The 19,648-nt window shown below is 45.3% G+C and overlaps 1 protein-coding gene across 1 annotated transcript; it reads left to right on the top strand.

The window, feature by feature from the left end:
- Nucleotides 1-319: 319 nt before the first annotated feature.
- Nucleotides 320-19,154, top strand: LOC122929433 (lysozyme C-1-like). Its single transcript, XM_044282994.1, has 4 exons — nt 320-458; nt 16,985-17,143; nt 17,868-17,946; nt 19,094-19,154. The coding sequence occupies exons 1-4, from the start codon at nt 320-322 to the stop codon at nt 19,152-19,154; spliced, it is 438 nt and encodes a 145-aa protein (XP_044138929.1).
- The last annotated feature ends 494 nt before the right edge of the window (nt 19,155-19,648 follow it).

The following is a 19,648-nucleotide window of genomic DNA, read 5'->3' on the forward strand; positions in this document are numbered from 1 at the left end:
GTTGCTCTGCCCATAGAAGTCCTTCTGTAATGATCCGAAAGCCGACCATACTATAGATGTCGGCTGAATTTCTTGTTCACCTGACAGGAATCGCTCACACCATTCTTTAATACACATGCATGCTCGGCTTGACCATGTGTTCTCAGTTGGAAGAGTCGAGAAACTTATTGCCGGAGTCCTGGACGCCTCTGGCGGTGAATACCCCCCCCCCCCCAAGAATAAAATAATTGGATTGAGCATGTTGAAATCATTAATTTTATTGATTCCTTTCTATTATTATACAGAAACCTGCTGGATCCTGCCTTACCTGATAACCAAAATGAAGGTCCTCCTTTGCCTTGGTTTCTTTCTGTGCTTCTATCTCAGCTCAGAGGCAAAAATCTATACCAAGTGCGAGTTATACAGAATGTTCCAGCAAACTGGACTTTCTGGATATCATGGCATCAGCGCTGCAAACTGTATGTATACCCTAATCAAACAGAAATAATACAATGTAATATTCTGTGAGTTGTTCTGAACACTACGGGCATCCGCAGCAGCTCAAGGTTCACGTTCTATCAATGCCAAACATGTCACAAAAGGTTATCTTCCATGAGGTTGTCTGCAAAAGGCCAATGGGAGCAGACATACTAATGTCACTCTCTGACAGATCCCCACCATGATGATGATATCTGACATGTCTCGACCTACCTATAGCCCTCACAGCAGGGTAGCACATCAGTAGATCTTGTAGACTCCTCCATATTGCATATACTTTCTAACCATGGGCAGCATGAAATACTAACAGGCTCCCACATTACAAAGAACTACATTTTATTACTGAAATGCTGCTGTGTTAAAAAGAGCCAAGTATGTGGAGAAGGGTCCACTGGTGGCTCCTCTCCAGCTTCTTCTCCCCACCCAGCTCAGGTCTCTGCCTACAGGGGAGAGGGACCATCCAGCAGACACTTCTCCCTGTTCCCACTATGTTTTCTCTAAAATACCGTATCTATTCCTTTGTAATGAGGGAGCCTGTCACTACTTCATGCTGCCAGTGGTGAGGACAACATGAAGCTGATGACAGGTTCCCTTTAGAAAACGATGTACACATTTACACCATTACAATTTTCGTAGCCCTATTCTACGTTGTTTTCATTAAGAGAGACACAACTAATCTCAGAAAATGACATCCAAATTAGTTACATAGGGGTCTATGCACAAATCCCTAAGGGCTCCTGTATAAAATGAGACACCATTTCTGCTAACATACCCAAAAATACAGTAATATTTGTTATTTTCGTTTTTTTTCTGTTAGCCCTATGTTAAAAGACCCAATTTTACTTAAAGATGGGTTCCAAGACCAACTTATTGATTGCCCACCCTTCATTGTTCATCAATTTCAAATCAGGAGGAATCTGACCCCTGGCATGAAACTAGCATCCACTGTGAAGTGGCATTGTCTGGTTATTGGAGCACTGCTCCTATTTTTGTGCTTCAATTTTTACTACAGAGATGGGTAACATCCCTAGTGGTCTATGGCAGTGATGTGGAGAATGACTACGTCACTGGTAAAATAGGAGCAATGAGAAAGTTAAAATGGTTCTCTAAGCTTTACTTACATTCTCTCTGTCAGCTAATGCATCAAAGGAGGAGACTTTCATCAGTACTCACCCTTCCATCACGCCACCGATTCTACAATCCTCAATCATTTGAAGGCTTGTCTGGCTGCAGGCGCTTCTGCTGAAATCCAGACCAGATTTGCTTTTTTGTCTTCCTGTTCAGCTTCAAAATGTACATGCAGTTGAACAGGATGACACAGGAGCACATCCAGTCGGACTCGGGACTTCAGCAGAAAAATCTGCAGCCAGCCACATGATCACAGTTGACATCATGGAATTACAGTGGAAGGGTAAACACTGATGAAAGTCCCTTTCTTCGACATGATAGTTGACAGAGAATTTAGCTAAACCTGAACTCTTTAATGATTACTATCCTTGTGGTAAAGGTCAGTGAAACATTGGTGGACATACCACTTGGGCAGACAGTTCAGCTGCCCAGGGCCCCACAAGGAAAGGGTTCCTGACAGAACATATAAAGGTTAGTTTTCCTCTACTTTTGAATGCCTCCTTCCTCTCAGAGGTTCTTTCCTTGGCCAAGTTGCTTTTCCATGAAGCTCTCCTCTCAGGAATTCTGTTTTCCTGGAGTTAGATCCTCCTTAGGCCTACTTGGCAGGTCCTCTTTCTTGCTTCTAGAGCCTCAACTTTCTAACCAGGGGAGTCAGGGTCAGTCTGTCTCCCAGCAAATAAACCAAAAGACTGTATAGTAAAATGACATAATAAGAAATCTCATTAACTGTTTTGCAGTGTACCTCTGGGTCACTTTAGTAGAAGCTGGTGAATGTTACACAAGTTACACACACAGATATTGACAAGAATATAAAAAAAATAAGGGTATATTAAAACCTAGCTTTTAATATCATAGCTAAAAAGGGAAAAATAAGTGCCCATGTAAAAAAAATCACAAAAAAACATAAAATATATTGAACTCCCTGTCAGGGGTGTAATCAATTTATGCACCACACACACACACACAATATGTGCCATATTGAATTACCAGAAGACACCATGCAATAAATATTTAAAAAGAGGGATCTTACCCACTGCCATGGTAAATGGTCAGTTACTGTTTCATGCTGCGGAGATGGCCCATGTCGTAGTCCTACTCTTGTTGCACCCAGAAATGTCCATGGTATCCGTTGTGCATAATAGTACTCTGGACTCAGGTCGTAGGCAAGGTTACATCTCCTGGTTGGCAAAAATAAAGAAAGCTAACCCTGCTACACCCTAAGATGGCATTGGAGGCCCTTTTCCTTTTTTGGATGGCTCTATGTACACTAGTCCACTAACTTGAAGTCCAGCCATCCCTATTTAGCATCCAGGTCACATTATACCAGTTTTTTTAATTTTCTATTGATTTGTACCCACTATTTGTTGAGTTATTATTATTTTTTGTATGCAGCATGGTTTACTATGTTACTATATAACCGATTGAAGGAGTGAGATAAATAAGGTACACTTAGTTCAAAAAATACTACAATGGTCCAAAAATAACACAATTTATTTGAAAATCACAAAGAAGACACATGATCAGCACTGGTCACAATTAGAACAATACACACAGGTACCCCTTGAAAAAGCTGTATGCGAAACGTGCGTTGGGGAGTGGACCGGTGGTGTTGCTACACGATATATTCAAATCAATTGGTCAGTATTTTTTCTATCATGTGCTGAATTTAATCTCAATTATCTTTACTGCCTTAGTTTTGACAAATGTGGTGTATATCTCACACCAACTTTGTGGCAAATTTTGATATATATGCATGTGGATATTATTGTGGTATCTACTAGCCACAGCTTGTGGATACTACATGTCCTTCAATTGATGACCAATTGGTTATAGTTATGCACTTGCACTTTATATCCAGATATATATATCGGCAGCTCACCATCGGTCCCCTTGGTTTTTAATGTGTATTGTAACCTGTGTGTATTGTTCTAATTGTGACCAGTGCTGATCATGTGTCTTCTTTGTGATTTTCAAATAAATTGTGTTATTTTTGGACCATTGTAGTATTTTTTGAACTAAGTGTACCTTATTTATCTCACTCCTTCAATCGGTTATATATATTCTAATTAGGGGTGAGCCCGTAATTTTGTTAGGGCTACATATAGGTTTTACTATGTTACTACTTGGCCAGCAGTTCCCCTGATGAGTCTACAGTATAACTTGGACAGAAACATGGCATGTCAGGAGCAGCTATGGGGTACACTAGGGTACAGGACCACATTTTAGGGTAAGGTTCCGGGGAGGTTGCTCCATTGTTAGGCCTTTAGTGTGTACTAGCCCCCTTCGTCAATGCCATGATTTTCAAAAGAGTCTTGTCGTGAACTTGAGCTAAGGTTTCAATATAAAGAATCAGATCTAGATGTTCCTAGGGCCACATGTGGTGATTGTGATGCTGTGTATTGCAGTATGGCATACATGGGTGTACTTATAAACCAAGTAGACATTTGCCATTTTTTTACCACAATGGTCAGAATGGGGTCTGGGGTGGCTAAATGTAGGAAATACTGTTGGCTGCCAAGGTACCAATTTGGCGTAACTAGAAAATGCTTGGCTACATGGCAAATTTTTGAACACCTCCCTCTCCCCCGATCAACTTTCCCACAAATCTCCATCCTAGTCAAGACCACCCACATTCACCATACAACACCCCAACCAGACACAACTGACATATGTGTACTGCACAGATCCGGTGTCTATACACTGATAGCCATACAGAGTGCGCTAAATACAGATTTAATATACACTGATAGCGCCGGACAGAAAAACTGACCATGCAGTGTTTTTCATCACAACTGATGCACCAGATGTATGACAACTATTCCATAGAAAACAATGGGATCAGTTCTGCCTTCAGTTCTGGTGTTTTTTGCTTCACATTGGAGGGGAACGAACAGAACGAATAGCCTAATATAAGGGGTCCTCATAAGGTTACTAAGGGGGCCACGCTACTGTAAGTGGGCACTAGCAGGGTAGCTCTACTGTAAGGAGGGCACTAAGGGGGCCGCACTACAGAAAGGGGGCACTAAGAGGGCAGCACTACTGTAAAGGGCATTCTACTGTGTGGGGTCACTAAGGGTCACTAAGGGAGCATTGTATGGCATTGGGGCACTATGGGAGCATTCTACTATGTGGAGGCACAAGCATCGCACCATACATTGTAAATTAGCCATGTTTGGTATAGCAACTCAGGTCCAGTCACTTGAATGGGACTGAGCTGTGCCTAGGCCACGTGACCAAGACCGTGATGTCACTGACCTAGGAAGAGACCGCAGCACTCACCGGAGTGCCACAGCCTCTTCAGACAGCTGATCGGTGGGGTTGCTGGAAGTCGCCCCTCCAACCAATCTGGTATTGATGGACTATCTTAGGGATTGGCTATTAAAATTTTCTCACAATTTACTGGATAGGCAATAAATATCTGCACACAGGGATGTCCTTAACACCCTGTTCCTTCTAACAGCATGACCACAGTGAGGGGGTCATGTGAGTCACATGGCGATTTAACATGCCGCTTCATTCAGTGTCTATGGGACTGTCGGAGATAGCCGAGTACAGCATACATTGAATAAATCAGCAGTGGGCATGCTTGGTTGCCACTCCTTTCAAACTCCTATGAATTGGTGGGTTTCCTAGACATAGGGCCCCTAGCAATCAGACCCTTTAAATTGTCAATGGTGGGAAAAATCCTTTCACTGCCTTAAGGCTACATGCCCACGACCGTATCTGTTTTGCGGTCTGCTAATTGGATGACAGCCATTTTTTTTTTTTGCAGATCCTTTGTATTAATGCCTAAAACGGACAAGAATAGGACATGTTCTATTTTTTTGCGGGGCTACGGAACGGACATACGGATGCGGATAGCACACTGTGTGCTGTCCTAATTTTTTGCTGACCCATTAAAATGAATGGGTCCACATGCTATCCGCAAAAAAAACGGAAGGGACACAGTAACAAAATACGTTTGTGTACACGATGCCTAAGGCTGTATTACACTGGCCGATATTTCAGCCAATAATTTCTAACGGGCGTTCATATGAACGCTCGTTAGTAGAGTTGAGCGAACACCTGGATGTTCGGGTTCGAGAAGTTCGGCCGAACATCCCGGAAATGTTCGGGTTCGGGATCCGAACCCGATCCGAACTTCGTCCCGAACCCGAACCCCATTGAAGTCAATGGGGACCCGAACTTTTCGGCACTAAAAAGGCTGTAAAACAGCCCAGGAAAGAGCTAGAGGGCTGCAAAAGGCAGCAACATGTAGGTAAATCCCCTGCAAACAAATGTGGATAGGGAAATGAATTAAAATAAAAATTAAATAAATAAAAATTAACCAAAATCAATTGGAGAGAGGTTCCATAGCAGAGAATCTGGCTTCCCGTCACCCACCACTGGAACAGTCCATTCTCAGATATTTAGGCCCCGGCACCCAGGCAGAGGAGAGAGGTCCCGTAACAGAGAATCTGTCTTCATGTCAGCAGAGAATTAGTCTGCATGTCATAGCAGAGAATGAGGCTTCACGTCAGCCACCACTGCAACAGTCCATTGGCATATATTTAGGCCCAGCACCCAGGCAGAGGAGGGAGGTCCCGTAACAGAGAATCTGGCTTCATGTCAGCAGAGAATTAGTCTGCATGTCATAGCAGAGAATGAGGCTTCACGTCAGCCACCACTGCAACAGTCCATTGGCATATATTTAGGCCCAGCACACACACAGGCAGAGGAGAGAGGTCCCGTAACAGAGAATCTGGCTTCATGTCAGCAGAGAATCAGTCTGCATGTCATAGCAGAGAATGAGGCTTCACGTCAGCCACCACTGCAACAGTCCATTGGCATATATTTAGGCCCAGCACACACACAGGCAGAGGAGAGAGGTCCCGTAACAGAGGATCTGGCTTCATGTCAGCAGAGAATCAGTCTGCATGTCATAGCAGAGAATCAGGCTTCACGTCAGCCACCACTGCAACAGTCCATTGTCAAAAATTTAGGCCCAGCACCCAGGCAGAGGAGAGAGGTCCCGTAACAGACAATCTGGCTTCATGTCAGCAGAGAATTAGTCTGCATGTCATAGCAGAGAATGAGGCTTCACGTCAGCCACCACTGCAACAGTCCATTGGCATATATTTAGGCCTAGCACACAGGCAGAGCAGAGAGGTCCCGTAACAGACAATCTGGCTTCATGACAGCAGAGAATCAGTCTGCATGTCATAGCAGAGAATGAGGCTTCACGTCACCCACCACTGCAACAGTCCATTGGCATATATTTAGGCCTAGCACACAGGCAGAGCAGAGAGGTCCCGTAACAGACGATCTGGCTTCATGTCAGCAGAGAATCAGTCTGCATGTCATAGCAGAGAATGAGGCTTCACGTCAGCCACCACTGCAACAGTCCATTGGCATATATTTAGGCCTAGCACACAGGCAGAGGAGAGAGGTCCCGTAACAGACAATCTGGCTTCATGTCAGCAGAGAATTAGTCTGCATGTCATAGCAGAGAATGAGGCTTCACGTCAGCCACCACTGCAACAGTCCATTGGCATATATTTAGGCCCAGCACCCAGGCAGAGGAGGGAGGTCCCGTAACAGAGAATCTGTCTTCATGTCAGCAGAGAATTAGTCTGCATGTCATAGCAGAGAATGAGGCTTCACGTCAGCCACCACTGCAACAGTCCATTGGCATATATTTAGGCCCAGCACCCAGGCAGAGGAGGGAGGTCCCGTAACAGACAATCTGGCTTCATGTCAGCAGAGTCTGCATGTCATAGCAGAGAATGAGGCTTCACGTCACCCACCACTGCAACAGTCCATTGGCATATATTTAGGCCTAGCACACAGGCAGAGGAGAGAGGTCCCGTAACAGACAATCTGGCTTCATGTCAGCAGAGAATTAGTCTGCATGTCATAGCAGAGAATGAGGCTTCACGTCAGCCACCACTGCAACAGTCCATTGGCATATATTTAGGCCTAGCACACAGGCAGAGGAGAGAGGTCCCGTAACAGACAATCTGGCTTCATGTCAGCAGAGAATCAGTCTGCATGTCATAGCAGAGAATGAGGCTTCACGTCAGCCACCACTGCAACAGTCCATTGGCATATATTTAGGCCCAGCACCCAGGCAGAGGAGAGAGGTCCCGTAACAGAGAATCTGTCTTCATGTCAGCAGAGAATTAGTCTGCATGTCATAGCAGAGAATGAGGCTTCACGTCAGCCACCACTGCAACAGTCCATTGGCATATATTTAGGCCCAGCACCCAGGCAGAGGAGAGAGGTCCCGTAACAGACAATCTGGCTTCATGTCAGCAGAGAATCATTCTGCATGTCATAGCAGAGAATCAGGCTTCACGTCACCCAACATTGGAACAGTCCATTGGCATATATTTAGGCCCCGGCACCCAGACACAGGATAGGTTCATTCAACTTTGGGTAGCCTCGCAATATAATGGTAAAATGAAAATAAAAATAGGATTGAATGAGGAAGTGCCCTGGAGTCCAATAATATAATGGTTAAGGGGAGATAGTTAATGTCTAATCTGGACAAGGGACGGACAGATCCTGTGGGATCCATGCCTGGTTCATTTTTATGAACGTCAGCTTGTCCACATTGGCTGTAGACAGGCGGCTGCGTTTGTCTGTAATGACGCCCCCTGCCGTGCTGAATACACGTTCAGACAAAACGCTGGCCGCCGGGCAGGCCAGCACCTCCAAGGCATAAAAGGCTAGCTCTGGCCACGTGGACAATTTAGAGACCCAGAAGTTGAATGGGGCCGAACCATCAGTCAGTACGTGGAGGGGTGTGCACACGTACTGTTCCACCATGTTAGTGAAATGTTGCCTCCTGCTAACACGTTGCGTATCAGGTGGTGGTGCAGTTAGCTGTGGCGTGTTGACAAAAGTTTTCCACATCTCTGCCATGCTAACCCTGCCCTCAGAGGAGCTGGCCGTGACACAGCTGCCTTGGCGACCTCTTGCTCCTCCTCTGCCTTGGCCTTGGGCTTCCACTTGTTCCCCTGTGACATTTGGGAATGCTCTCAGTAGCGCGTCTACCAACGTGCGCTTGTACTCGCGCATCTTCCTATCACGCTCCAGTGCAGGAAGTAAGGTGGGCACATTGTCTTTGTAGCGTGGATCCAGCAGGGTGGCAACCCAGTAGTCCGCACAGGTTAAAATGTGGGCAACTCTGCTGTCGTTGCGCAGGCACTGCAGCATGTAGTCGCTCATGTGTGCCAGGCTGCCCAGGGGTAAGGACAAGCTGTCCTCTGTGGGAGGCGTATCGTCATCGTCCTGCCTTTCCCCCCAGCCACGCACCAGTGATGGACCCGAGCTGCGTTGGGTGCCACCCCGCTGTGACCATGCTTCATCCTCATCCTCCTCCACCTCCTCCTCATCCTCGTCCTCCTCGTCCTCCAGTAGTGGGCCCTGGCTGGCCACATTTGTACCTGGCCTCTGCTGTTGCCAAAAACCTCCCTCTGAGTCACTTCGAAGAGACTGGCCTGAAAGGGCTAAAAATGACCCCTCTTCCTCCTCCTCCTCCTCCTCCTCCTGGGCCACCTCCTCTTCCATCATCGCCCTAAGTGTTTTCTCAAGGAGACATAGAAGTGGTATTGTAACGCTGATAACGGTGTCATCGCCACTGGCCATGTTGGTGGAGTACTCGAAACAGCGCAACAGGGCACACAGGTCTCGCATGGAGGCCCAGTCATTGGTGGTGAAGTGGTGCTGTTCTGTAGTGCGACTGACCCGTGCGTGCTGCAGCTGAAACTCCACTATGGCCTGCTGCTGCTCGCACAGTCTGTCCAGCATGTGCAAGGTGGAGTTCCACCTGGTGGGCACGTCGCATATGAGGCGGTGAGCGGGAAGGCCGAAGTTACGCTGTAGCGCAGACAGGCGAGCAGCAGCAGGATGTGAACGCCGGAAGCGCGAACAGACGGCCCGCACTTTATGCAGCAGCTCTGACATGTCGGGGTAGTTGTGAATGAACTTCTGCACCACCAAATTCAGCACATGCGCCAAGCAAGGGATGTGCGTCAAATTGGCTAGTCCCAGAGCTGCAACGAGATTTCGCCCATTATCACACACCACCAGGCCGGGCTTGAGGCTCACCGGCAGCAACCACTCGTCGGTCTGTTGTTCTATACCCCGCCACAACTCCTGTGCGGTGTGGGGCCTGTCCCCCAAACATATGAGTTTCAGAATGGCCTGCTGACGTTTACCCCGGGCTGTGCTGAAGTTGGTGGTGAAGGTGTGTGGCTGACTGGATGAGCAGGTGGAAGAAGAGGAGGAGGAAGCCGAGAAGGAGGAGGTGGCAACAGGAGGCAAAGAATGTTGCCCTGCGATCCTTGGCGGCGGAAGGACGTGCGCCAAACAGCTCTCCGCCTGGGGCCCAGCTGCCACTACATTTACCCAGTGTGCAGTTAGGGAGATATAGCGTCCCTGGCCGTGCTTACTGGTCCACGTATCTGTGGTTAGGTGGACCTTGCCACAGATGGCGTTGCGCAGTGCACACTTGATTTTATCGGATACTTGGTTGTGCAGGGAAGGCACGGCTCTCTTGGAGAAGTAGTGCCGGCTGGGAACAACATACTGTGGGACAGCAAGCGACATGAGCTGTTTGAAGCTGTCTGTGTCCACCAGCCTAAATGACAGCATTTCATAGGCCAGTAGTTTAGAAATGCTGGCATTCAGGGCCAGGGATCGAGGGTGGCTAGGTGGGAATTTACGCTTTCTATCAAATGTTTGTGAGATGGAGAGCTGAACACTGGCGTGTGACATGGTTGAGACGCTTGGTGACGGAGGTGGTGGTGGTGGTGTTGGTGGTACATCCCCTGTTTGCTGGGCGGCAGGTGCCAACGTTCCTCCAGAGGCGGAGGAAGAGGCCGAGGCGGCAGCAGCAGAATAGGCCGAGGCGGCAGCAGCAGAAGAGGTAGCAGGGGGAGCCTGAGTGACTTCCTTGGTTTTAAGGTGTTTACTCCACTGCAGTTCATGCTTTGCATGCAGGTGCCTGGTCATGCAGGTTGTGCTCAGGTTGAGAACGTTAATGCCTCGCTTCAGGCTCTGATGGCACAGCGTGCAAACCACTCGGGTCTTGTCGTCAGCACATTGTTTGAAGAAGTGCCATGCCAGGGAACTCCTTGAAGCTGCCTTTGGGGTGCTCGGTCCCAGATGGCGGCGGTCAGTAGCAGGCGGAGTCTCTTGGCGGCGGGTGTTCTGCTTTTGCCCACTGCTCCCTCTTTTGCTACGCTGTTGGCTCGGTCTCACCACTGCCTCTTCCTCCGAACTGTGAAAGTCAGTGGCACGACCTTCATTCCATGTGGGGTCTAGGACCTCATCGTCCCCTGCATCGTCTTCCACCCAGTCTTGATCCCTGACCTCCTGTTCAGTCTGCACACTGCAGAAAGACGCAGCAGTTGGCACCTGTGTTTCGTCATCATCAGAGACATGCTGAGGTGGTATTCCCATGTCCTCATCATCAGGAAACATAAGTGGTTGTGCGTCAGGGCATTCTATGTCTTTCACCGCTGGGGAAGGGCTAGGTGGATGCCCTTGGGAAACCCTGCCAGCGGAGTCTTCAAACAGCATAAGAGACTGCTGCATAACTTGAGGCTGAGACAGTTTCCCTGGTATGCATGGGGGTGATGTGACAGACTGATGGGGTTGGTTTTCAGGCGCCATCTGTGCGCTTTCTGCAGAAGACTGGGTGGGAGATAATGTGAACGTGCTGGATCCACTGTCGGCCACCCAATTGACTAATGCCTGTACCTGCTCAGGCCTTACCATCCTTAGAACGGCATTGGGCCCCACCATATATCGCTGTAAATTCTGGCGGCTACTGGGACCTGAGGTAGTTGGTACACTAGGACGTGTGGATGTGGCAGAACGGCCACGTCCTCTCCCAGCACCAGAGGGTCCACTAACACCACCACGACCATGTCCACGTCCGCGTCCCTTACTAGATGTTTTTCTCATTGTTATGGTTCACCACAACAACAAATATATTATTTGGCCCAATGTATTGTATTCAAATTCAGCGGGATATAAATTTGAGGCCTAGTATTTAGGCGCTGGGTGACCGGTATGGATTTAGTGACAGAATTAGACTTGGAAATACACAGTAGCGGGTGTGTGTGAAGTTATTCTGAATGACCCAATGTGCACCTTGAATATTATATACCCTTTTAGGGATAGATTTCAAATAGCTCTGATATAGCAGAAACGACTAAATTATGAAATTGCTAAATTGGGAATTGTATTTCAACCCAGAACAAAAAATGTGCTTTGACGGACACTAAATAACTTTCCCAGCCACAACAGGACAGCGTTAACGAGAGATTTAGCAGGATATAAATTTGAGGCCTAGTATTTAGGCGCTGGGTGACAGGTATGGGTTTAGTGACAGAATTAGACTTAGAAATACACAGTAGCGGGTGTGTGTGAAGTTATTCTGAATGACCCAATGTGCACCTTGAATATTATATACCCTTTTAGGGATAGATTTCAAATAGCTCTGATATAGCAGAAACGACTAAATTATGAAATTGCTAAATTGGGAATTGTATTTCAACCCAGAACAAAAAATGTGCTTTGACGGACACTAAATAACTTTCCCAGCCACAACAGGACAGCGTTAACGAGAGATTTAGCGGGATATAAATTTGAGGCCTAGTATTTAGGCGCTGGGTGACAGGTATGGGTTTAGTGCCAGAATTAGACTTGGAAATACACAGTAGCGGGTGTGTGTGAAGTTATTCTGAATGACCCAATGTGCACCTTGAATATTATATACCCTTTTAGGGATAGATTTCAAATAGCTCTGATATAGCAGAAACGACTAAATTATGAAATTGCTAAATTGGGAATTGTATTTCAACCCAGAACAAGAAATGTGCTTGAACGGACACTAAATAACTCGCCCAGCTACAGCACTAAGGACAGATTTAGCGGGATATAAATTTGAGGCCTAGTATTTAGGCGCTGGGTGACAGGTATGGGTTTAGTGCCAGAATTAGACTTGGAAATACACAGTAGCGGGTGTGTGTGAAGTTATTCTGAATGACCCAATGTGCACCTTGAATATTATATACCCTTTTAGGGATAGATTTCAAATAGCTCTGATATAGCAGAAACGACTAAATTATGAAATTGCTAAATTGGGAATTGTATTTCAACCCAGAACAAGAAATGTGCTTGAACGGACACTAAATAACTCGCCCAGCTACAGCACTAAGGACAGATTTAGCGGGATATAAATTTGAGGCCTAGTATTTAGGCGCTGGGTGACAGGTATGGGTTTAGTGCCAGAATTAGACTTGGAAATACACAGTAGCGGGTGTGTGTGAAGTTATTCTGAATGACCCAATGTGCACCTTGAATATTATATACCCTTTTAGGGATAGATTTCAAATAGCTCTGATATAGCAGAAACCACTAAATTATGAAATTGCTAAATTGGGAATTGTATTTCAACCCAGAACAAGAAATGTGCTTGAACGGACACTAAATAACTCGCCCAGCTACAGCACTAAGGACAGATTTAGCGGGATATAAATTTGAGGCCTAGTATTTAGGCGCTGGGTGACAGGTATGGGTTTAGTGCCAGAATTAGACTTGGAAATACACAGTAGCGGGTGTGTGTGAAGTTATTCTGAATGACCCAATGTGCACCTTGAATATTATATACCCTTTTAGGGATAGATTTCAAATAGCTCTGATATAGCAGAAACCACTAAATTATGAAATTGCTAAATTGGGAATTGTATTTCAACCCAGAACAAGAAATGTGCTTGAACGGACACTAAATAACTCGCCCAGCTACAGCACTAAGGACAGATTTAGCGGGATATAAATTTGAGGCCTAGTATTTAGGCGCTGGGTGACAGGTATGGGTTTAGTGCCAGAATTAGACTTGGAAATACACAGTAGCGGGTGTGTGTGAAGTTATTCTGAATGACCCAATGTGCACCTTGAATATTATATACCCTTTTAGGGATAGATTTCAAATAGCTCTGATATAGCAGAAACCACTAAATTATGAAATTGCTAAATTGGGAATTGTATTTCAACCCAGAACAAGAAATGTGCTTGAACGGACACTAAATAACTCGCCCAGCTACAGCACTAAGGACAGATTTAGCGGGATATAAATTTGAGGCCTAGTATTTAGGCGCTGGGTGACAGGTATGGGTTTAGTGCCAGAATTAGACTTGGAAATACACAGTAGCGGGTGTGTGTGAAGTTATTCTGAATGACCCAATGTGCACCTTGAATATTATATACCCTTTTAGGGATAGATTTCAAATAGCTCTGATATAGCAGAAACCACTAAATTATGAAATTGCTAAATTGGGAATTGTATTTCAACCCAGAACAAGAAATGTGCTTGAACGGACACTAAATAACTCGCCCAGCTACAGCACTAAGGACAGATTTAGCGGGATATAAATTTGAGGCCTAGTATTTAGGCGCTGGGTGACAGGTATGGGTTTAGTGCCAGAATTAGACTTGGAAATACACAGTAGCGGGTGTGTGTGAAGTTATTCTGAATGACCCAATGTGCACCTTGAATATTATATACCCTTTTAGGGATAGATTTCAAATAGCTCTGATATAGCAGAAACGACTAAATTATGAAATTGCTAAATTGGGAATTGTATTTCAACCCAGAACAAGAAATGTGCTTGAACGGACACTAAATAACTCGCCCAGCTACAGCACTAAGGACAGATTTAGCGGGATATAAATTTGAGGCCTAGTATTTAGGCGCTGGGTGACAGGTATGGGTTTAGTGCCAGAATTAGACTTGGAAATACACAGTAGCGGGTGTGTGTGAAGTTATTCTGAATGACCCAATGTGCACCTTGAATATTATATACCCTTTTAGGGATAGATTTCAAATAGCTCTGATATAGCAGAAACCACTAAATTATGAAATTGCTAAATTGGGAATTGTATTTCAACCCAGAACAAGAAATGTGCTTGAACGGACACTAAATAACTCGCCCAGCTACAGCACTAACGAGAGATTTAGCAGGATATAAATTTGAGGCCTAGTATTTAGGCGCTGGGTGACAGGTATGGGTTTAGTGCCAGAATTAGACTTGGAAATACACAGTAGCGGGTGTGTGTGAAGTTATTCTGAATGACCCAATGTGCACCTTGAATATTATATACCCTTTTAGGGATAGATTTCAAATAGCTCTGATATAGCAGAAACCACTAAATTATGAAATTGCTAAATTGGGAATTGTATTTCAACCCAGAACAAGAAATGTGCTTGAACGGACACTAAATAACTCGCCCAGCTACAGCACTAGGGACAGATTTAGCGGGATATAAATTTGAGGCCTAGTATTTAGGCGCTGGGTGACAGGTATGGGTTTAGTGCCAGAATTAGACTTGGAAATACACAGTAGCGGGTGTGTGTGAAGTTATTCTGAATGACCCAATGTGCACCTTGAATATTATATACCCTTTTAGGGATAGATTTCAAATAGCTCTGATATAGCAGAAACCACTAAATTATGAAATTGCTAAATTGGGAATTGTATTTCAACCCAGAACAAGAAATGTGCTTGAACGGACACTAAATAACTCGCCCAGCTACAGCACTAAGGACAGATTTAGCGGGATATAAATTTGAGGCCTAGTATTTAGGCGCTGGGTGACCGGTATGGATTTAGTGACAGAATTAGACTGGGATATGGCCAAAAAATAAACAGACTATTGCTGGTTAAATGCACTTGGTGTGACAGCTTCACCCTGATGTAGGCTTTAGCCAAAAAACAACCACACCATTGAGGGTTAAATGCACTTGGTGACAGGCGCAGCTTGCCCCTGATTTAGTATATGGCCAAAAAATGAACAGACTATTGCTGGTTAAATGCACTTGGTGTGACAGCTTCACCCTGATGTAGGCTTTAGCCAAAAAACAACCACACCATTGAGGGTTAAATGCACTTGGTGACAGGCGCAGCTTGCCCCTGATTTAGTATATGGCCAAAAAATGAACAGACTATTGCTGGTTAAATGCACTTGGTGTGACAGCTTCACCCTGATGTAGGCTTTAGCCAAAAAACAACCACACCATTGAGGGTTAAATGCACTTGGTGACAGGCGCAGCTTGCCCCTGATTTTGTATATGGCCAAAAAATGAACAGACTATTGCTGGTTAAATGCACTTGGTGTGACAGCTTCACCCTGATGTAGGCTTTAGCCAAAAAACAACCACACCATTGAGGGTTAAATGCACTTGGTCGCAGCTTGTGCTGGCGCACCACAAGACACAAAATGGCCGCCGATCACCCCAGAAAAATGTGACTGACAAACGGTCTGGGCAGCCTAAAAACAGTGAGCAATTGAGGATCAGCAGCTCAATGATCCACAGCTGCAGATCGATCAGTTAATCAAGTCCTTTGGAGGAGTTAATCTGCCTAATCTCGCCCTACTGTCGCAGCCGCAACCTCTCCCTACGCTAATCAGAGCAGAGTGACGGGCGGCGCTATGTGACTCCAGCTTAAATAGAGGCTGGGTCACATGGTGCTCTGGCCAATCACAGCCATGCCAATAGTAGGCATGGCTGTGATGGCCTCTTGGGGCAAGTAGTATGACGCTTGTTGATTGGCTGCTTTGCAGCCTTTCAAAAAGCGCCAAGAAAGCGTCACAAAAGCGCGAAGAAAGCGACGAACACCGAACCCGAACCCGGACTTTTACGAAAATGTCCGGGTTCGGGTCCGTGTCACGGACACCCCAAAATTCGGTACGAACCCGAACTATACAGTTCGAGTTCGCTCATCCCTACTCGTTAGCGATCATCTTCCAGTGTAATACAGACACCGATTGCCCGATAAACAAGCAATTCTGATTTTTAAGAATGCTTAAGGGCAGATCGTGCTGTCGAATAGTGATCTGCCGCCTGCAAACCACTAGACAGGATGGGGACGAGCGATGGCATAGCGATCACTCCTCCTCTTGCAGAGGAGGAAATCACTGCACCTAATAGCCGTGGTCTCCTCAACTGGCTAGCAAGTGATGGCCGGGAGGGAACGCTTGCTGATCTGCCTGTCTAATACAAGCTTTAGGCCAGCTAGAATGCAGACATTAACACCTGTAGGATACGAACATTAACCCCATTCACTACCCTAGACCACCTAAGATCACTACCCTAGACCACATCTGATCCCAGGGAACAAGACCAATGAGTAGCTCCTCTCTATAGCAGATATGTGGACTTGTCTCTATGGCACAGACTCTCTTGTCCACCATGTGTGTCCTATTTTAGGTCAAATAAAATTTGCAGCGCCCATGGTGACTTTTTTTTAACATCAGACTGATTGGATTGTGGGCAGTAGATATGGTTTATGAGTAATATTAACTTGTTCGTTTCACATCGCAGGGATATGTCTGGCCTACTATGAGAGCAACTACAACACCGCAGCTATAAACAACAATGGGCCAAGCCGTGACTATGGAATATTTCAGATCAACAGCAAATGGTGGTGCAATGATGGAAAGACAGCAGGGGCAGTCAACGCTTGCCACATCAGCTGCCAGAGTACGTATAGTCACATATGGGAAAATTGAGTTTATCCCAATAGGGTTATCTAAAGCAGTAGTCCAAGGCAATAAGCCATTTTCACTGGGAGAAGTGGCCATGAGCTAATTATTTCCTAGTTATCAAGATGACTGCACAAGTGACTGGTCATTTAGCGAGTAAGAGCTCTTCTACACAGCAGAGATGCACTGTTGGACCACGTATGGACAGAGATGTTTTTCTCTAGAAGCAATGCATATACCGCAGTACATATAGATTTAAATGGGAAAAAAACACCGTAATTTTTTTATCCTGAGGTCCCACTCCCCCCACTCCACCCATCAGCTATTTAAAAGAGATACAGGCTCGAAGAAGTGCTGCGATCTCCTTAGAGCTCACCAAGCACAGCGCCATGCATTGTATAGTGGCTGTGCTTTGTATTGCAGCTCAGGCCCATTCACTTGAACATTACACCACTGGCCTAGGAAGAGGCCACAGCGATCAATGGATCTCAAACAGCTGATCGACTGGTGTTCCTGGGGGTCAGACCCCCGCCGATCTGGTATTGATGACCTGTCCTGATAGGTCATCAATATTTTAAAAACTCCTTAAACGTGTTACATAGTCATGATAGACTTTTGTGCAGAATAAAAATTCTACCCTTATCGGCCTTACCCCATTTTCTTATAATTTAATTTACTATCGTATGTATCAACAGTTTTCACAGTAAAATATATTTTCTTAGGTCTCCTGAATGATAACATTTATGATGACATTGAGTGCGCTAAACGAGTTGTGCGGGACCCCAATGGCATTGGAGCTTGGTAAGATGTTTAGAGATATTCTAAGAAATATTCTGTTTCCAATAAAACAGTTCTTCAGGATCTTTAGCATGGGCCATCCATGTTAGATAAATGGAAATATGACCTCCAGAATATCCCCTAATATTGCTATGAAGGGGCCATTTATTGTTTATGGACGCACAGTGGCTTGTCTGGTTCTCGTCATAGCAATAATCTGAGGGGACCACAGAGTGCTGTGTTGGATCCTAATGCAAGGGAATTGGGAGCCAAGTAAGATGTGGTAGCATCCATTTGAACAGTGGATGAGCTTGGATCTCTGTGGTGGTTAACAAGCAAGGGTCTCCAGTAGGAACATGTTATAAATGGATTTCCAAAAGACAAAAAGTAGATCTGTGTTTTGATTTTGACCAAACATATGGGAACACATGGCATTTGAAGAAACTCTCCATTCAAAAAAAACAAACAAAAAAATCACATTAACTGGGGATGAGCAGAACGCTTACATGGTGACCTTATTTTCATCATCTTAGTTGCAGATCCATCAATTGCTCCTCTTCTTCAATCCAAGATGGTCACACTGCTCCTCAGACTACCTGATGCATATTGTGCATCAGTCGTCCAAGACACGCCCTACTTGACCAGTCCTGCTCTTGGATTGGCCAGCACTGTTCACATGAGCAGTGCTGGCCAATCCATGCTGAGCAGGAAGTGTCTTAAGCTACCAAATACACAGAATGAATCAAGTAGTCTTAGATGTCAGAAGAGGAGCTCGGGAATTGGCAGATCTGCAGTGGAAAAAAAAATTAAAAGAAGGATCCCATGTAAGTGTTTCTTTCATTACCCAGTTAACATGAAATCTTTTTCTTGAACTAGGGGGGCCGTTTAAGGCATTCCTCCCATAAAAACATCACTCTTGGATGCAGAACATGAAACTGGTTTCTGATTTTCTACCTGAACATAAAAAAAAAAATCACTAAAAATATTGCAGCTCTTCTTCAAATTTTCTTCTCTGATTTAATCCAGTTTTGTCCCTTTTTACAATTATTCCTTTTACTACCACGGACCTATGTAATAGGTCATGACTTTACACTTTCTGTGGATAGACTAAGGGATGCCAGGCTCATCTTATAGGTGCTATATTATCATTTTTATTATTTCTTACCCACAGGGTTGCCTGGAGGAACCATTGCAGAGGAAAGGATTTGAGCCGATTTACATCTGGATGCTAATTAGCAAGGAGGAAAAATGAAAAATCAAGAGTTCCTCGTATCTACTTCACTGATTCACTCAATGATCTAATCAAATCCTGCAACTGTGTTATGGAATAAAATTATGCAATACCACAAAAACAGTGTTATAGTTTTATCCATGAGGGATGGAAAAGAAGGTAGGAAAGAAGGGAGGGAACGAGGAACGGATGGAAGGAAGGAGGGGAGGGAGGAAGGAAGGATGAAAGGAAGGGAGGAACAGATGTAAGGAAGGAAGGGATGAAGGATGGGAGGAAGGGAGGAAGGGAGGAGGGAATGGAGGGAGGAAGGAAGGAAACCGAAAAAGTTTAACCGAGGTGTGATTATTGCTAATTGAAAACTTTTCCCAAGGTGGCATGAAGTACAGTCAGCATTACCAATTTTCGGTGGTCTCTCAGTAGACTTACTCCTGAAAGTAAGCAGAGCATTTGTTGGTATAAAGTAGCTTGAGTAGTTTTGCCTTCCCTAGTGGGGGA

This window comes from Bufo gargarizans, chromosome 2 (genome assembly GCF_014858855.1).
Source record: "Bufo gargarizans isolate SCDJY-AF-19 chromosome 2, ASM1485885v1, whole genome shotgun sequence".
In the NCBI taxonomy this organism is placed as follows: Eukaryota; Metazoa; Chordata; class Amphibia; order Anura; family Bufonidae; genus Bufo; species Bufo gargarizans.